General features: G+C 42.6%; 1 protein-coding gene across 1 annotated transcript in view; it reads left to right on the top strand.

The window, feature by feature from the left end:
- NAALADL2 (N-acetylated alpha-linked acidic dipeptidase like 2) overlaps nt 1–18,706 on the top strand; it is a 989,255-nt gene that overhangs the window by 644,550 nt on the left and 325,999 nt on the right. The window contains exon 7 of the mRNA XM_038750200.1: nt 8,062–8,205. Within this exon, the coding sequence (XP_038606128.1) occupies nt 8,062–8,205 (144 nt within the window). The remainder of the gene's footprint in view (nt 1–8,061; nt 8,206–18,706) is intronic.

The raw sequence follows: 18,706 nt of genomic DNA, 5'->3' as shown, positions 1-18,706 counted from the left end.
ATTTTGCACGCCACTCCTTTCAAGCCAGCATACGCAATGAAGCCACCCTACTCCCTCTCCTTTCAGGATACCTATGCCTTGGCTCCATAACCTTCAAGCACTTGATATTCACTCACAGTCAGCACTACAACACTTGTGCCCATATCTGTAATTTATTTTAACATCTGTCTTGCTCTCTAGACTGTAAGCTACGTAAGGGCAAGGAATGTGTCTACCAGTCTGTGGAATTATCTATCCCAAGTGCTTAGTAGAGTGATTTGCACACAGTAAGTACTCAATAAATACCATTGACTGATTAATTTATTGAAACTCTCTCTACTCATCTTGAAGATCACTGCTCTTCCCGTCTTCAAGGCCCTATTAAAATCACAGCTCCTGGGGAAAACTTCCCTGATTAATTTCTCATCCACCCACTCTGTTTCCCTACTTCTGCCATTTCAGCACTTCTGCCTCACCTAAGCACTTTTAGACTCCCAGCTCCCCTCATCTCTCTCCAGTTCATCGTTCATCCTCCCCATCTCTCTTCTTTCCAGCTTTCAATCTTCTTTCTTCTCAAACTAACCTAGCCATTTTGCCTTCTTCTGTCCTCTCCCATTTTTGACTTTTTCTCTTGCCATTCCCCTTGCCTAGAGCTAAATTGCAAAGTCCTTAAGGGCAGGCTACTAAGCCTATTATTCTTTTACTAACTTTTTTGTACTTATCCAATCATTTATATGCTCAACAGATGCTCAAGCATTTAGGTGCTCAATAAATACTTGTGACTATTGGAGTACATAGAGCGAGAAAGCATCAAGGAGAGTGTTGGTCAGTATAATTTAAATGTGTAGCTGCCATTAACCAGAAAAATAATTTGTTTTCCTTCCAATGATTTGATCAAGTGCTTAGTACAGTGCTCTGCACACAGTAAGCGCTGAATAAATACGATTGAATAAATGAATTAATTCGACGTTATCACCGAAAAGTTTTGCCAAAATTTAATCTTATGATTCTGTAACATCCTTCTTCATTTTTTTAATTTCAGTATTGCACTATTAAGGAAATCTCCATTTGTGTTGAGTTCAAAATTAATATTCCACTCATTTCAAAACTCAGACTTAAAATATAATAGCAGCTAAGTTATGGTTTTGTGTTAGTTATGGTAGTTATTAACAGCTTGCTGTGTGTCATGCAAACTTGTTATGGTCAGGGAACACGTCTGCTACTTCTGTTGTAATGTAATAATAATAATAATGGTGGCATTTATTAAGCATTTACTTTGTGAAAAGCACTGTTCTAAGCGCTGGGGAGGTTACAAAGTGATCAGGTTGTCTCATCGGGAGCTCACAGTCTTAATCCCCATTTTACAGATGAGGTAACTGAGGCACAGAGAAGTTAAGTGACTTGACCAAAGTCACAGAGCTGGCAATTGGCAGAGCCAGGATTTGAACCCATGAACTCTGACTCCAAAGCCTGGGCTCTTTCCAATTTCCCAAATACTTAGTACAGTGGTCAACACATAATGTGTCCAATAAATATCACTGATTAATTGATGCATTAAAGGATGGATCATATGCAGATCAGATTCAAGGAATCCATAAAAGAGGTTGGGAGAACAGACATTTTTTCCTTGTATTATAGACCAGAACACTGAGGGCCAGAGATTTTAAGTGACTTTCTTAAGGTCACAAAGCAGGCCAGTAACAGGGATTGATTATAATCCATGTCTTCTGTTACCTGATTCCCTTCTTTTTGCAAACAGTGGTATTCATTGATCATTTTAAGGAGTTTACAAATTAAAGGAAGGATATGCTGCCTCTCAACCAACAAACCAGGTCACGTATTGAAACTTCTAATTAGTACTTCACACCATTAACAGAGAGACCCAGTTATAAAAGGAATATTTTGATGTACGTCTTCAGCAGAACATGGATTAGAGTTCTAAAATATTTAATTTTCATTCTGAATTTATTGGTTAATAATTTTACAAAAAATGGCTCAGTCTTAGGTGCCAGATGTTGATTGATTCATTCATTCAATCGTATTTATTGAGCATTTACTGTGTGCAGAGCACTGTACTAAGTACTTGGGAGAGTACAATACAATGATAGACACATTCTCTGCCCACAGCAAGTTTATAATCTAGAAGGGGGGAGACAGATATTAATATAAAAAAATTACAGATATCAATGGAATGGGGCTGGGAGGGGGGAAGAACAAAAGAAGCAAGTCAGGGTGACACAGAAGGGAGTTGGAGAAGGGAAAAGGAAGGCTTAGTCAGGGAAGGCCTCTTGGGGTACCTGTGCCTTCATTAAGGCTTTGAAGCGGTAGAGAGCAGTAATTATCTGTCCGATTTGAAGAGGTTGGGTGTTCCAGGCCAGAGACAGGACATGGGTGAGGGGTTGGTGGCGAGATAGATTGAGGTACAGTGAAAACATTAGTGTAAACCTGCGGGCTGGCTTGTAGTAGGAGAGGTGTAGGTGAGAGTAGGAGTAGGTGAATTAGGAGGGGGCAAGGTTGTTGAGTGCTTTAAAGCCAATGTTGAGGAATTTTTGTTTGATGTAGAGGTGGTGTGGAGGAGTTTTTTAAGGAGTGGGGAGGCATGTTCTGAATGTTTTTCTAGAAAAATGATCTGGGCAGCAGAGTGAAGTATGGACTGGAGTGGGGAGTGACAGGAAGATGGGACGTCAGCAAGGAGGCTGCTGCAGTAAACCAAGGGGGATAGGATAAGTAATTGTATTAACATGGTAGCAGTTTGGATGGAGAAGAAAGGATGGATTTTAGCAATGAGAAGGTAGGACCAACAGGATTTGGTGATGGATTGAATGTGTGGATTAGATGAGAGAGAGAGGAGTCAAGGGAACGCCAAGATTATGGGCTCGTGACACAGGAAAGATGGTGGTGCCATCTACAGTAATGGGGAAGACAGGGTTTGGGTGGGAAGATAAGGAGTTCTGTTTTGGACATGTTAAGCTTGAGATGATGGGAGGCCATCCAATTAGAGATGTCTTGAAGGTAAAAGGAAATATGAAGCTGCAGAGAGAGATCAGGGCTGGAGATGTAGATTTATGTGTCTTCCACGTAGAGATGATAGTTGAAGCCATGGAGTGAAAGAGATTCCTTGGAAAGAGCACAGTTCTGGGAATTAAGGGACTTGGAGGTTGTTCCAGCTATGCAAGTAAGGAATTGTTGCTGGGACTATGCCATAGTGATGAAAGTTTCTGACCAAAGAACCATTTAGAAAATGTCTGATTTGGGCAGGCCCATCAGGAATCCTGAAAAATGGCTGGGTTATGTGGATGACAAAGTCCAGGATCGTATGAGGGCAACCACCTGTTGGACACTGGGACATTGCAGCACAGCATAAAATTAGGCTGTCTTTACATTAGCCATAATGTTTTCTGGAAAATAATAATCATGATATTTAGCAAATGCTCACTATTTGCCAGGTTCTGTGCTGTGCTGGGTATAAAATGAACAAATGTGATACATAAATTACCTGTGCTTGCACTTTGTGATATATTGCACCTCCTGCCCACCTACTTGCTTATTTTACTCCAAACAAGTGGGAGCATGATTGCCAGGGAAGAGAGAGGCCAAATGGCACTAGACAAAACACTGGCACTCTAGTTGATCATTCAGTACAGGTCTCAGTCCTGAGGTATCAGGAATGAGCATCCTTCTCTTTCTCCCCTGACCTTCTCCCTCCTTTCTCTCTCTCCATCTGTCCTCATTCTTGCCAACCATGCTTGTCATCATTCCTTCATTATTACTGTCATCTTTTAGTGTGAGGTTTGGCTTTGGTTTAGTTTTTGAATATTTAATCTGAGAATTCAAAGTGTTACACGTATAACCTAGAGGTCATTATTGTGATGGTTTCCACCGGATTTTATAAACACTAGAACCTCGAATGAGTAAGAGAAGCACTTATACACCTGCTCTGCAATTTAGCTCTGAAATATTTTATTTTTAGTGAGAAATTTATCAGTCTTCAATGCTCCAAAACACCTTCAAATCAGCAAAAACCTGTTCCCAAATGTCCTCATTTCACACATTCACTGTTTTGCTCTCCCATTTGCACTGCCTTTACATATGCTATAACCTGCATTCTGAATATCAAAATAAATCATAAGCCTACTGATTTTTTCTGCCTGAACACCTTCCTGTGGTAATAAGTTTTCTGTACTCAGCACTTGTAATTTTGTAGGGTCTACCACATGATTCAGGTGGAATCTTTTAAGATGTCATGACAAATCAATGCTTTATAATGGCTACTAGTCAATTGGATCATAGTTTAAATTACTAGTTTGCCCGATCTTGCGAGACCTTGGGCCTGTGCCCCTTAAACACTTTGATACCCCACCCCCTGTCTCATAGCACTTACATTTATATTTTTATACTATGTTTTTTTCTGTAGCTCTAATTCCTTTTAATTTTGGCCTCTCTCACTGGACTATAAACTCCTTGAGATCAGGGATCATGGCTGGCAACTCCATTGTGTAGAACTTTCCCAAGTTTAGTTCAGTGTTCTGCCCTCCTGAATGAATTGAATGAATGACCACTGATTGATTGATCATTATCTTTCACCTTTTCTATCCTCCCACTTGCTTTATTTCCTTTTCTTGCCTTATTTTCCTTCTCTTCCAAGAGTTTACAATCTGCATAGAGGGAGACAATAAACATAGAAAATTTCAATTCTTAAGAATGAATAGAGGGAAAGCTGCAGCATAATAAATAATATTAAAGCAGGAACACCAAGCCATTTGAACATTCCCAGAATCAGAGGCCACATGTAAATAAACTAGAATTCTTCTGCTCATAGGTTCAGAAGTTTATAATTTCATCATTAATATTCTAAATAGTGAGGCTTATCAATTGTGTGGTACCTCGCTTCTGCCCACCACTCAAGACTGCAAGAATAGGGCTTAGGACAGTGTGGAAAGAGGATGTTTGGTTTGGTTTGGTTTTGGTTTTTGTTACATGGCATTTATTAAGCATCTTCAATGTGCCAGGTACTGAACTAAGTACTGAGGTAGATACAAGCTAATCATGTTACAGATAATGTAACTGAGCCACAGAGAAGTCAAGTGACCTAGCCAAGGTCACAGCAGACACATCAGCCAGTCAATATTATTTATTTAGTGCTTACTGTGTGCAGAGCACTGTACTAAGTGCTTGGAAGTGTACAGTATAACAGACACATTCCCTGCCCACAAACAGCTTACATTCTAGGGGGGGAGAAAGACATTAGTATAAAAAAATGAATTACAGAATATATACATAAATGCTGTGGGGAGTGGGGGATGAATAAAAGGAGCAAGTCAGGGTGACACAGAAGGGCCTGGAAGAAAGTGAAAAGAGGGCTTAGTCAGAGAAGGCCTCTTGGAGAAGATATGTCTTCACTAATACTTTGAACAGGAGGAGAGTAATTGTCTATTGGATATGAACAGAAACAGTATTCTAGGGCAGAGGCAACACATTGGCAAGAGATCAGTGATGAAATGGATGGGATTGTGCAGTGAGAAGGTTAGCAGTGGAATATAGTGTGTGGGCTGAGTTCATTCATTCAATCGTATTTACTGAGTGCTTACTGTGTGCAGAGCCCTGTATTAAGCACTTGGGAAGTACAAGTCAGCAACATATAGAGACGGTCCCTACCCAACAACGGACTCACAGTCTAGAAGGGGGAGGCAGACAAACAAAACAAGTAGACAGGTGTCAAAACCATCAGAATAAATAGAATTGTAGCTATATGCACATTATTAACAAAATAAATAGAGTAGTAAATATGTACAAGTAATATAGAGTAATAAATTTGTACAAATCCATACAAGTGCTGTGGGGAGGGGAAAGAGGTAGGGCGGGGGGATGAGGAGGAGGAGAGGAAAAAGGGGGCTCAGTCTGGGAAGGCCTCCTAGAGGAGGTGAGCTCTCAGTAGGGCTTTGAAGGGAGGAAGAGAGCTAGCTTGGCAGATGTGTGGAGGGAGGGCATTCCAGGCCAGGGGGATGACGTGGGCTGGGGGTCGACAGTGGGACAGGCAAGAACCAGGCACAGTGAGGAGGTTAGCAGCAGAGGAGCTGTAGGAAGAAGTAGAAGGGAAGTAGAAGTAGAGAAGCAGCATGGCTCAGTGAAAACAGCATGAATTTCCACTAAGTCACTGGCCACTGCACCCTGGAGGTTCCGGGAGGTGGGATTTCATCAGAGCACATCATCTCTGCCTAGATTGTCATTTTTCCTGGTTTTATTCCAAACAGACCAGTTTCCATGTGGTCTGCCACTTTCTTGGTACTTATTCATTCATTCAGTAATATTTATTGAGTGCTTGCTCTGTGCAGAGCACTGTACTAAGCACTTGGAAAAGTACAATACAACACTAAACAGTGACATTCCCTGCCCACAGTGAGTTTACCGTCTAGAGGATGTGGGGTGTGGCAGGGAAGGATTGGCAAAGCATTGTTCTTGAGTGCATTCAGGATCTATCCTATCCTTGCCTTTTGTACACTACTAGCACATGGAAAAACTACCCCACCTGAGAATGGTTCTGTTTTTTTTTTTAAAAAAATCCCTTGATCACTGTACATCTATTTCTGGCAAAATGTGCTGTTTAGTCCAAACAAATGGCTTTTCAATTCAGCCACTCTAGAGCCAAATTAGCTCTCAGAAATCCTTCCCTTTTAGTCCCTGGAATGACCATGTTCACTATCATCTGCTTGTTCTGGGAGCGATGAAGAAGGAGAGAGAATGGGACAAGTAATCCCTCTTCTCTGCTTGTTACTAATGCGGCAAGCAGCAGGGGATGGGCAGTGAGCCTGGGATCTGCCTTTAGAGTTAGTAATGGATAGGGCTAGCTTTTTTTTATTCGGTTGTTTGGCTTAATTGGGGCCACAGAGCCGATGACAGCTGTGTTGCCAAAGGCCATAGCTAAGCAAGAAAAATGGCCGCAGCGGTCGTAATATAAAGGATATGCCTCCCTGTGGTTCTGCTTTCTGGTTGGGGGCCTGCCCACTGCTGGGCCTTCTTTATTGAGATTGAAATGAGTGAGCATAAATACCTCCCATCCTTCCCAGAAGAACTAGCCAAGAGGGAGCAAGGAGGAGAGCTTATCTTGTTATTCCTTAATGTGTATGTTTGTGTGTGGGGTGGGGTGGGGAAGGGGGAAGACATGTCTTCTTCTGTAAACTATAAGCCTAATTTCTAATATCTTTTTAGAAACTTGTGATATTCCAGGTGTGATGAATTAGGAAGACAGTCCAATGTCTTTCCTCATTTACAGCCGGTCTTCTGAAGCAGAGATCGCAGTAGCGTTAAAACCTTGCAACCCTGCTGTCCTATGAAATTAAATTCTTGCAAAGTCTTAGCACTGTTTATCCTCTATAAAAGTCTGGTACTTACAATGCTCTGAAATATGACTCTGGGTTAGATAATGCATTTTTTGCCAGTGACTTAACAGGGCAGTTTCCCTAATCCTTTCATGATTTGTTTGTTAATTTCCTTAAGGACATTTCAGTCTCATTTCTTGCTGACCACCCTAATATTTAAAGTATGCTCTTGATTTTCTGGTGATATCTTTCAAATTTCCATCCTTTATAATAATAATAATAATGGTATTTATTAAGTGCTTACTATGTGCAAAGCACTGTTCTAAGCACTGGGGGAATACAAGGCAATCAGGTTGTCCCACGTGGGGCTCACAATCTTAATCCCCGTTTTACAGATGAGGTAACTGAGGCACAGAGAAGTTAAGTGACTTGCCCAAAGTCACACAGCTGACAATTGGCGGAGCCGGGATTTGAACCTACAATCTCTGACTCCAAAGCCTGTGCTTTTTCCACTGAGCCACGCTGCTTTATGTCATTCTTCCGTTTTTCTCTTTCATCTGAGTGGAATGACTCCCAAGCTTATTTAGGACAGGGTGAAGGTTTTTTTTTTGTTGTTGTTTGGTTGGTTGGTTCTTTTGAGCAAAGAAGGATTGTAGGTCATGAAAAATGAACAGGTGTCATCGGTTGATTATGTCTGACATAGGGCATCCTGAAGTAAGCTGTTTTTCCCACTTCCTCAATTCTTCTCATTCTACTCTTTCTGCAGATGGAAGCTCAAGAGGAAACCGAGCAAACCTCACATCTTTGCTTGTACAGCCCATCTCTGCCTCTCTGGCTGCCAAACTATTTACTTTACCTGAGAGTAGAAACACAAAGGACGCATGCCACCACCTGGAACTTCCAGAGACGGGTAAAGTATTTTAAATGCTATTTCTGGCCACCCTATCATTTTGGCAATTATCATCCTCACTCTAAATTCTATAAAATAATGTTCAATTATTTTCCTATAACAAACAGATTTATTCTGATTAGGGTGACCATCTCCCCCTCCGTGGCTCATTAATTGGAAAATTAGGAAAATAAGATTGACAAACACTTCAAAGTTGACCGAGCTTAGAGAAACATAAATGCTGAGCAAATTTACAAATACCACCTTTCATGGGATCATTTTCACAGTGCTATTGAGCTTCCAAGTTTCAACTTCAGCAATCATCTCCTCTGCCAAATTCCATGGATAGATGTCAGATTTCTGGGGTGTGAAGTCTTTTGCTATGCAGTATTTTAAAATGTGCTTCCTGCAATTGACTGAAAAATCATTTTACCTATATGTATCATCACCAGGAAATCCTGTTGACACTGCAGAACAGTTTGTCAGGGCTTACTGGACAACTAAGGATATCACTGAAGTATTTCAGTCACCTGTATAAATAGAAAAGCCATAGACTGTAGTATGTCACTGTCCAATAGCTGCATGATAGTTCTGAAAAAGAGTTCTTCCTAAAAATATTTTTAAGTTGCTATCGGTTGCTTGCAAAACAGAGTGATAAGAATATGGTTTTGTGCCAAATCCTGGTGATACTTTTATTTGTATGTTTTATCTGAGCTGTTTCTCCTTTTACAACAAAAATAATGAAAAAGCTTATAATAATAATAGTAATGATAGCATTTGTTAAGCGCTTACAATGTGCCAAGCACTGTAAAGGCATCAACGACAAGAATGCATTGCTAAGGATCCAATCCAGTGAGCACCAGTGTAGATTCTTAACCTTACACACTGATTATTGATTTGGGAAAACCAAGGGAACACAGAGTGCCAGTAAACAGTGTGCAAGAGATCCAATTCAGGGCAAGCACTGAGGAGCCTCTAAGTCAGGGTTTGGCAACCATATTTTGCAGAGGAACCAAACCAAATGAAATCTTTGAGCAGTTGGAGAGCCACCAAATCAATTTGAACACACAATAACAGCTTAATTATTTGTAGAAGTGTCATTTCCTAATAGGAGGTAGAGGGAGGGGGAGGTATGAAAAAGTGGGAGGTTGAGAAAAGAGGAGAATGAGGAGAGAAGAAATAGTAAGGGGGAAAAGATATATAATTAATTAATGATTATTGTCATTTGGGAAGGCAAAGGGTGGCCTAGCAGCATGGCCAAGTAAAAGGATGATGTGACTAGGAATCAGGAAACCCATATTCTAATCTTTATTCCCCCCCTTTCCTGTATCAGATTCCTTGTCTGTAAAATGGGCATAAAATACCTGTTGTCCCTGCTCTGCGTCCCAACTTTGAAAGGAACTGTGCCCAATCTGATTATCTTGCATTTACCCCAGTGCTTGGCACATTGTAAATGCTTAAACAGTATTATTATCATTAATAATTTTATTATTATCATTATTATGATTGATGTTATTGTTAGAGTTGCCAAGCAACATGCAGGCCATGTTGTTTTTATATCACTGCTGCCACCACTTAACTCGACCTGGCCCATTATTGGAAGTGCATTTTGTGCCCATGAGGATGTAGCCCGTTTGTTCAGTGCCCAGCTTTTGATGCCCAGCTAGGAGACAACTCCAGCCTCCTACCCAAATGCTTGTGGAGAGAAAGGGTGGTCCTCTTTTCTACTTGGTTTGGTTGCCCCACCTCGCTGGTTACACTACTTACACATGCCAGGAAATAGGCGAGAGAAAGACTAGTTTACCCTGCTGTCCAGTGAAGATGGTGGGAAAGCTGATAAAGAGCAACTGCCTTCTTGACTCCATCTAGATCCCTTTCCAGGTCAAAGGGCTGGGGAAGCAAGTTAGTTCCTGTCAAAAAAAAATAAAATGCTGAGCCGGGTGGGGGAAGAGAGGTGTGAAAATAATGACGTTTCAGTGTTGAGTCCATATAGGCTGTCATTGCCACTGTTTGGGTACCGATAATGGAGAGCCTTATTTGGTTCCCAGAAGAGCCAGATGATGATGATGATGATAGTATTTGTTAAGTGCTTACTATGTGACAAGCACTGATCTAAACACTGGGGTAGATACAAGGTAATCAGGTCGTCCTATGGGGGGCTCACAGTCTTAATCCCCATTTTACAGATGAGGGAACTGAGGTGCAGAGAAGTTAAGTGACTTGCCCAAGGTCACACAGCTGATAAGTGGCGGAATTGGAATTAGAACTCACGACTTCTGACTCCTAAACCCAGGCTCTTTCCACTACAACACGCTGCTTAGTCATATGCTGCCAATCCTGTTCTAAGGGAAGAGATTTCTTGATTGCCATGTCATTTCCAAGTAAAAAGTAAAATGGGCCATAGGTTGAAGCATATGTAATTTGTAACTGTGGTCCCTGGGCACATTCCACTTCTATATGGTAATTTTTTTCCAGACATTTTAAATATATGATGAACAATAAAAGTTAAAATCCTGCTGTAGATTAGAAAGGCATGCTTCATCAATATACTAAAGCAGACTGCTCAAAATGTCAAATGATTCTCAGTAATAGTTAGAGATATTTTGGATTGGATCATGAATTTATGATTAAGAAGAAAAACAATTGGAACCAGTATGTCAAGTTGATAAAATTTCTTCTTCTTAAAGAAAATGCTAGATTTAAAAGAAAACCCTCCTTGAAATTTAGAAACAAAGCAAGCTCTAATTATGTGTTTTGAAAACAGATTTTTCTCAATTAGTGGGAATGGTTGTAATTGTATTTAGACAGCACTCACTGACAAGAATGCTCCTTATTAAGCACTTGGCAATGTTCATGAGAAGCACAAGGGATGTTCACTGCCCATAAAGACCTTGCCTTTTACTGTTTAAGAAAGAAATTGAAACATTTAGAAATAGAGCTACATTTATAATAATAATAATAATAATAATGGCATTTATTAAGCGCTTACTATGTGCAAAGCACTGTTCTAAGCGCTGGGGAGGGTACAAGGTGATCAGGTTGTCCCACGTGGGGCTCACAGTCTTCATCCCCATTTTACAGATAAGGCAACTGAGGCGCAGAGAAGTGAAGTGACTTGCCCAAAGGCACATAGCTGACAAGCGGCGGAGCTTGTATCTATTTACAGATAGAATAATCAAAAGTGAGATTATATATGTATTTATAGATATATATCCATATCTATATATAGATATGTATAGATACATATAGTTGTGCAATTGTCCTGAGGATGAAAAAAAAAAAAAACTTACATAGGTTTCAGAGGCAATTTGGGACAAAGTTTTTACTTTTAACTACACACACACACACACACACACACACACACACACACACACATGCACATACGCACACACACAAACACACACTCTCTCTCTCACACAGACACCAACACAATTTATGATTTAAAATTCTACTTTCTACTTGTAGTAACAAAATAAATCAGGAAAATACAAAACTTTTCTCAGGAAAAGTATGTAGAGAGTTCTAAAATATTTCACTTACACAGTGTTTACATGAGCTTTTATTGAAGAAGTGAGCAATGGTCTGGGGATTTTCTGGAATCTTCACGCTAACTCTCTTCACCCTCCATTTCCTCAGTTGCAGGGTTTTGGGTTCAATATCTATGGATGATTGCTTCTACTGTCCAAATCACATTGCCTATTTAGAAACAGCCTTTCTAGTCTAAGGTTTATGTATTTATTAATTCATTGCCAGTTTAGATTGACACAGTTGTATTAAGAAGTGGACAAAAAATGTATTTTCAGTACTGACCAATCTGATTTCTAGGTATTCTGTTAAAAAGCAAAAACAGTTTTGTTATTGGAAAGCATCAGGTCCTTCATCCATCAATGTCTTCTCGGGGAAAAAAATTAGAATAAATCAAATTAAAGGAAGAATCTGAGTGGGGATAATCAATCTCTTGTTGGAGGAAAGAGAAACAGGGCAGACATCCTGTTACAGAGCGCTCCGTTTATTCATCAGAGATGACAACTTGTTATACAATTAAGCTTATGGTATAGCCTCAACTCATACTCAGTCATTGCTTCCCTATTAATTTTCTATCCATTCACCATTTGATATACTATTAGGCAAGGAATGGCTTGGGGAAGATGGATGGCAGTATATAAATTATTCTTCAAAACAGTGTCTTCGAGATGATCAGCCCAGTTGCCTACTCTTGAGAAATCTGCATTTTTTTAAACTACTTAAAATCAGTTCAGGAAACACAAAATGGAAAATGATGCCAAACAAATTGACAAGGCAGTGGTGAATCTGAAACTAATTGAAAGTAGACTCCTGGCACATTTTCAAAAATTCAAGCACTATTCCAATAGCCATTAACTTTGAATATCAGTGGAACATAAAAGATAATTCACAAATATGGCAATTATTTTTCTTTGTTGTCACAGAAACTGAGGTTCTATCAGTTTTCTATAATGGAGGATTGTATTCTTGAAGAACCACATATGAAGGAAAACTTGTATTATAGCTTGCAAGCTTTGAATGACACCATGCACATGTGCACACCAGTTTCTTTTAGCACTGCAAAATTGTGAATTCATACTCATGTTAATCAAGCATATGTTGTCAGAGTTTCCCAGTACTGGGATTTGGATCTTATGGCATTCACAGATTTATCCAGGATCAGTTACATTTATCCAATCAATCAATCAATCAATCGTATTTATTGAGCGCTTACTATGTGCAGAGCACTGTACTAAGCGCTTGGGAAGTACAAATTGGCATCACATAGAGACAGTCCCTACCCAACAGTGGGCTCACAGTCTAAAAGGGGGAGACAGAGAACAGAACCAAACATACCAACAAAATAAAATAAGTAGGATAGAAATGTACAAGTAAAATAAATAAATAAATAAATACATAAATAGAGTAATAAATATGTACAACCATATATACATATATACAGGTGCTGTGGGGAAGGGAAGGAGGTAAGACGGGGGGATGGAGAGGGGGACGAGGGGGAGAGGAAAGAAGGGGCTCAGTCTGGGAAGGCCTCCTGGAGGAGGTGAGCTCTCAGCAGGGCCTTGAAGGGAGGAAGAGAGCTAGCTTGGCGGATGGGCAGAGGGAGGGCATTCCAGGCCCGGGGGATGACGTGGGCCGGGGGTCGATGGCGGGACAGGCGAGAGCGAGGTACAGTGAGGAGATTAGTGGTGGAGGAGCGGGAGGGTGCGGGCTGGGCTGGAGAAGGAGAGAAGGGAGGTGAGGTAGGAGGGGGCGAGGTGATGGACAGCCTTGAAGCCCAGGGTGAGGAGTTTCTGCCTGATGCGCAGATTGATCGGTAGCCATTGGAGGTTTTTGAGGAGGGGAGTAATATGCCCAGAGCGTTTCTGGACAAAGATAATCCGGGCAGCAGCATGAAGTATGGATTGAAGTGGAGAGAGACACGAGGATGGGAGATCAGAGAGAAGGCTGGTGCAGTAGTCCAGACGGGATAGGATGAGAGCTTGAATTAGCAGGGTAGCGGTTTGGATGGAGAGGAAAGGGCGGATCTTGGCAATGTTGCGGAGCTGAGACCGGCAGGTTTTGGTGACGGCTTGGATGTGAGGGGTGAATGAGAGAGCGGAGTCGAGGATGACACCAAGGTTGCGGGCTTGTGAGACGGGAAGGATGGTAGTGCCGTCAACAGAGATGGGAAAGTCAGGGAGAGGGCAAGGTTTGGGAGGGAAGACAAGGAGCTCAGTCTTCGACATGTTGAGCTTTAGGTGGCGGGGCGGACATCCAGATGGAGATGTCCTGAAGGCAGGAGGAGATGCGAGCCTGGAGGGAGGGGGGAGAGAGCAGGGGCAGAGATGTAGATCTGGGTGTCATCAGCGTAGAGATGATAGTTGAAGCCGTGGGAGCGAATGAGGTCACCAAGGGAGTGAGTGTAGATTGAGAACAGAAGGGGACCAAGCACTGAACCTTGGGGAACCCCCACAGTAAGAGGATGGGAGGGGGGAGGAGGAGCCTGCAAAAGAGACTGAGAAAGAACGACCGGAGAGATAAGAGGAGAACCAGGAGAGGACGGAGTCTGTGAAGCTAAGGTCAGATAACGTGTGGAGGAGAAGGGGGTGGTCCACAGTGTCAAAGGCAGCTGAGAGGTCGAGGAGGATTAGGACAGAGTATGAGCCATTGGATTTGGCAAGCAGGAGGTCATTGGTGACCTTTGAGAGGGCAGTTTCCGTGGAATGAAGGGGACGGAAGCCAGACTGGAGGGGGTCGAGGAGAGAGTTGTTGTTGAGGAATTCTAGGCAGCGCGTGTAGACAACTCGTTCAAGGAGTTTGGAAAGGAATGGCAGGAGGGATATGGGACGATAACTAGAAGGTGAGGTGGGGTCAAGAGAGGGTTTTTTTAGGATGGGAGAGACATGGGCATGTTTGAAGGCAGAGGGGAAGGAACCAGTGGAGAGTGAGCGGTTGAAGATGGAAGTTAAGGAGGGGAGAAGGGATGGAGCGAGAGATTTCATAAGATGAGAGGGAATGGGGTCAGAAGCACAGGTGGCCGGAGTAGCACTTGAGAGGAGGGAGGAGAGTTCCTCTGAGGATACCGCTGGGAAGGATGGGAGAGTAGCAGAGAGTGTTGAGAGCCGGGGGGTTGGAGAAAGGGGGGAAGAGACTTTGGGGAGGTCGGACCTGATGGATTTAATTTTGTTAATGAAGTAGGAGACCAGATCGTTGGGGGTGAGGGAAGGAGGAGGGGGAGGAACCGGGGGCCTGAGAAGGGAGTTGAATGTACGGAAGAGCTGGCGGGGGTGATGGGCATGGGTGTCAATAAGGGAGGAGAAATAGTTTTGTCTGGCAGAAGAGAGGGCTGAGTTAAGGCAGGAAAGGATAAACTTGAAGTGAACGAGGTTGGCATGGTGTTTAGACTTTCGCCAGCAGCGTTCGGCAGCTCGAGCATAAGAGCGAAGGAGGCGGACAGTGGCAGTGATCCAGGGCTGTGGGTTAGTGGTGCGAGAGCGGCGAAGGGAAAGGGGAGCGAGCGAGTCTAGCTGAGTAGAAAGGGTAGAGTTGAGAGCAGTAATCTGATCATCAAGACTGGGTAGAAAGGAGAGGGCGGCGAGGCGGGGTGTGAGGTGCTCCGAAAGATGGGTGGGGTCCAGAGAGCGGAGATCTCTGTGAGGGAGTAATACGGATTTACAGGGGAAAGGAGTGTGAGTGAGGAGGCAGGTGAGAAGATTATGATCAGAGAGAGGGATCACAGAGTTGGTGAGGGTGGACACAGTGCAGCGGTAGGAGATGATGAGGTCTAGGGTATGACCAAGTTGGTGAGTGGGTGAGGTGGGGTGGAGGAAGAGGTTGGCAGCGTCAAGGAGAGATAGAAGGCGGGCGGCAGAGGAGTCGTTAGGGATATCCATGTGGATATTGTGGATATCAGGCAGAAACTCCTCACCCTGGGCTTCAAGGCTGTCCATCACCTCGCCCCCTCCTACCTCACCTCCCTTCTCTCCTTCTCCAGCCCAGCCCGCACCCTCCACTCCTCTGCCGCTAATCTCCTCACCGTGCCTCGTTCTCGCCTGTCCCACCATCGACCCCTGGCCCACGTCATGCCCCTGGCCTGGAATGCCCTCCCTCCGCACATCCGCTAAACTAGCTCTCTTCCTCCCTTCAAGGCCCTATTGAGAGCTCACCTCCTCCAGGAGGCCTTCCCAGACTGAGTCCCCTCCTGCCTCTCCCCCTCATCCCCCTCTCCATCCCCCCGCCTTATCTCCTTCCCTTCCCCACAGCACCTGTATATATGATTGTACGTATTTATTACTCCATTTATTTTACTTGTACATATCTATTCTATTTATTTTATTTTGTTAATATGTCTTTTTTTGTTCTCTGTCTCCCCCTTCTAGACTGTGAGCCCACTGTTGGGTAGGGACCATCTCTATATGTTGCCAACCTGTACTTCCCAAGCGCTTAGTACAGTGTTATGCACACAGTAAGCGCTCAATAAATATGACTGATTGATTGATTGATTGTAAGATCGTTATGGGGAGGGAAGGTGTGGGCAGGGAATTGTACTCTCCAAAGGGTACAGTGCTCTGCACAGAATGTGTGCTCCATAAATACTATTGACTTACTAACTAATCAATTTGGACATGATCCCTGTCCCACATAGGGCTCACAGACTTAATCCCCATTTTACAGATGAGGTAACTGAGGCACTGAGAAATTAAGTAACTTGCCCAGGGTCACATGGGCAGACAGGTGATGGAGCTGGATTAGAACCCAGGACCTTCTGACACTCCAGACCATGCTCTATCCTACCAGCCTTAGCTGGCCAAGCATAAGGGCAAAGTGACTTCACTCTGCTTCCCTGATCATCTTTGTGCAGAAACACTCTGGGCATGTCACTCCTCTCCTCAAAAATCTCCAGTGGCTGCCTGTCAACCTGCAAATCAAGCAAAAACTCCTCACTCTCAGCTTCAAGGCTGTCCATCATCTTGCCCTCTCCTACCTCACCTCCCTTCTCTCCTTCTACAGCCCAGCCTGCACCCTCCACTCCTCTGCCGCTAATCTCCTCACCGTGCCTCGTTCTCACCTGTCCTGCTGTCGACCCCCGGCCCACGTCCTTCCCCTGGCCTGGAATGTCCTCCCTCCACACGTCTGCCAAACTAGCTCTCTTCCTCCCTTCAAAGCCCTACTGAGAGCTCACCTCCTCCAAGAGGCCTTCCCAGATTGAGCCCCCTTTTTCCTCTCCTCCTCCTCTTCCCCCCCACCCTACCTCCTTCCCCTCCCCACAACACCTATATATATATTTGTACAGATTTATTACCCTATTTATTTTACTTGTACATATTTACTATTCTATTTATTTTGTTAATGATGTGCATATAACTTTAATTCTATTTGTTCTGAGGATTTTGACACCTGTCTACAGGTTTTGTTTTGTTGTCTGTCTCCCCCTTCTAGACTGTGAGCCCGTTGTTGGTTAGGGACTGTCTCTATATGTTGCCGACTTGTACTTCCCAAGCTCTTAATATACATTAAGTGCTCACTAAATACAATTGAATGAATGAATGAATGAATGACTAGGACTTCAAAAGGTGGACAGCTTATGCCTCAAATATTAGTCTTTATTCTTATCTTAACTTTCTCTGGACTGAACAGGATAGTTTATGCTGATGTTCAGATGTCACCAACTCTACTGGGATGGGTACCCAGATAATTCTGTTTTCCAAATTCCTACTCTGGGTATGTATCCAGGAACATTCCACAATCAACATGTACATCAATCAATCAATCAATCAATCGTATTTATTGAGCGCTTACTGTGTGCAGAGCACTGTACTAAACGCTTGGGAAGTACAAGTTGGCAACATATAGAGACAGTCCCTACCCAACAGTGGGCTCACAGTCTAAAAGGAGGAGACAGAGAACAAAACCAAAAATACTAACAAAATAAAATAAATAGAATAGATATGTACAAGTAAAATAAATAAATAAATAAATAGAGCAATAAATATGTAAATATAAACATATTCATTGGTAGTCTACATCAGTAGGTTTCTTACAGTCCTTTCCTTAGTCTTCTGCTCCGTTTTAGCTGTAGCACAATCATTTTCTTCCACATGCCCTCTTTGAAATCCATGAATGTTCATAATATGTATTGAAACATGTGTTAATAAAACATTTACAGAAGAACTGACTGCATTATCATTAAACGGTGCAAATATCTACTGCTGGAGTGCTAAAGCATCCTGTCAAATGTGGAAGTAGGGCTGATAGTAGGTGTTATATGAGAGACTGGGATCTGCTTGCAGAGCTCCTCTGAGTGCGGAGGAGAATGACCAATCCTCCTACAGGCAGAGCATGTATAAGTGGTAAGAGAGATAGAATATCAGAGCAAGCCTCAGGGGAATATTCTGTGTAAATTATTTGAAAAGTTGTACAACTCTGATTAAAAATGTCAACTAGCAAATAATGTATTTTAATGATTTTTTAAGCACTTACCATGTGCTAGGAACTGTACTAAGCCCTGGGGTAGGTACAAGTAATTGCATTGGACACAGTCCCTGTCCCACTTAGGACTCACCGTCTTAATCCCCATTTTATAGATGAGGTAACTGAGGCACAGAAAAGTTAAGACACTTGCCCAAGGTCACATAGAAGACAAGTGACACATCTAGGACTACAATCCAGTTCCTCTGACTCCCAAACCCATTCTCTTTCCACTAGGCCACACTGATTTTCTTAATGGGATATATAGTTAATAATTAAGAACAATAATAATAATAATTAAAATAATAATTATTATGGTATTTGTTAAGCAGTTACTATGTGCCAGGCACTGTAAGCACTGGGGTGGATACAAGCAAGTTGGGTTGAATACAGTCCCTGTCCCATAAAGGGCTCACATTCTCAATCCCCATTTTACAGATACGCTAACTGAGGCAAAGCGAAGTGAGTGACTTGCCCAAAATCACATAGATAAGTGGAGGAGCCCTTCTTAGACCCCATGGCCTTCTGACTCCAGGTCTGTGCTCTATCC

The sequence above is a fragment of the Tachyglossus aculeatus genome, chromosome 1, assembly GCF_015852505.1.
Source record: "Tachyglossus aculeatus isolate mTacAcu1 chromosome 1, mTacAcu1.pri, whole genome shotgun sequence".
NCBI lineage: Eukaryota > Metazoa > Chordata > Mammalia > Monotremata > Tachyglossidae > Tachyglossus > Tachyglossus aculeatus.
This window is presented reverse-complemented; position numbering and strand designations above follow the sequence as displayed.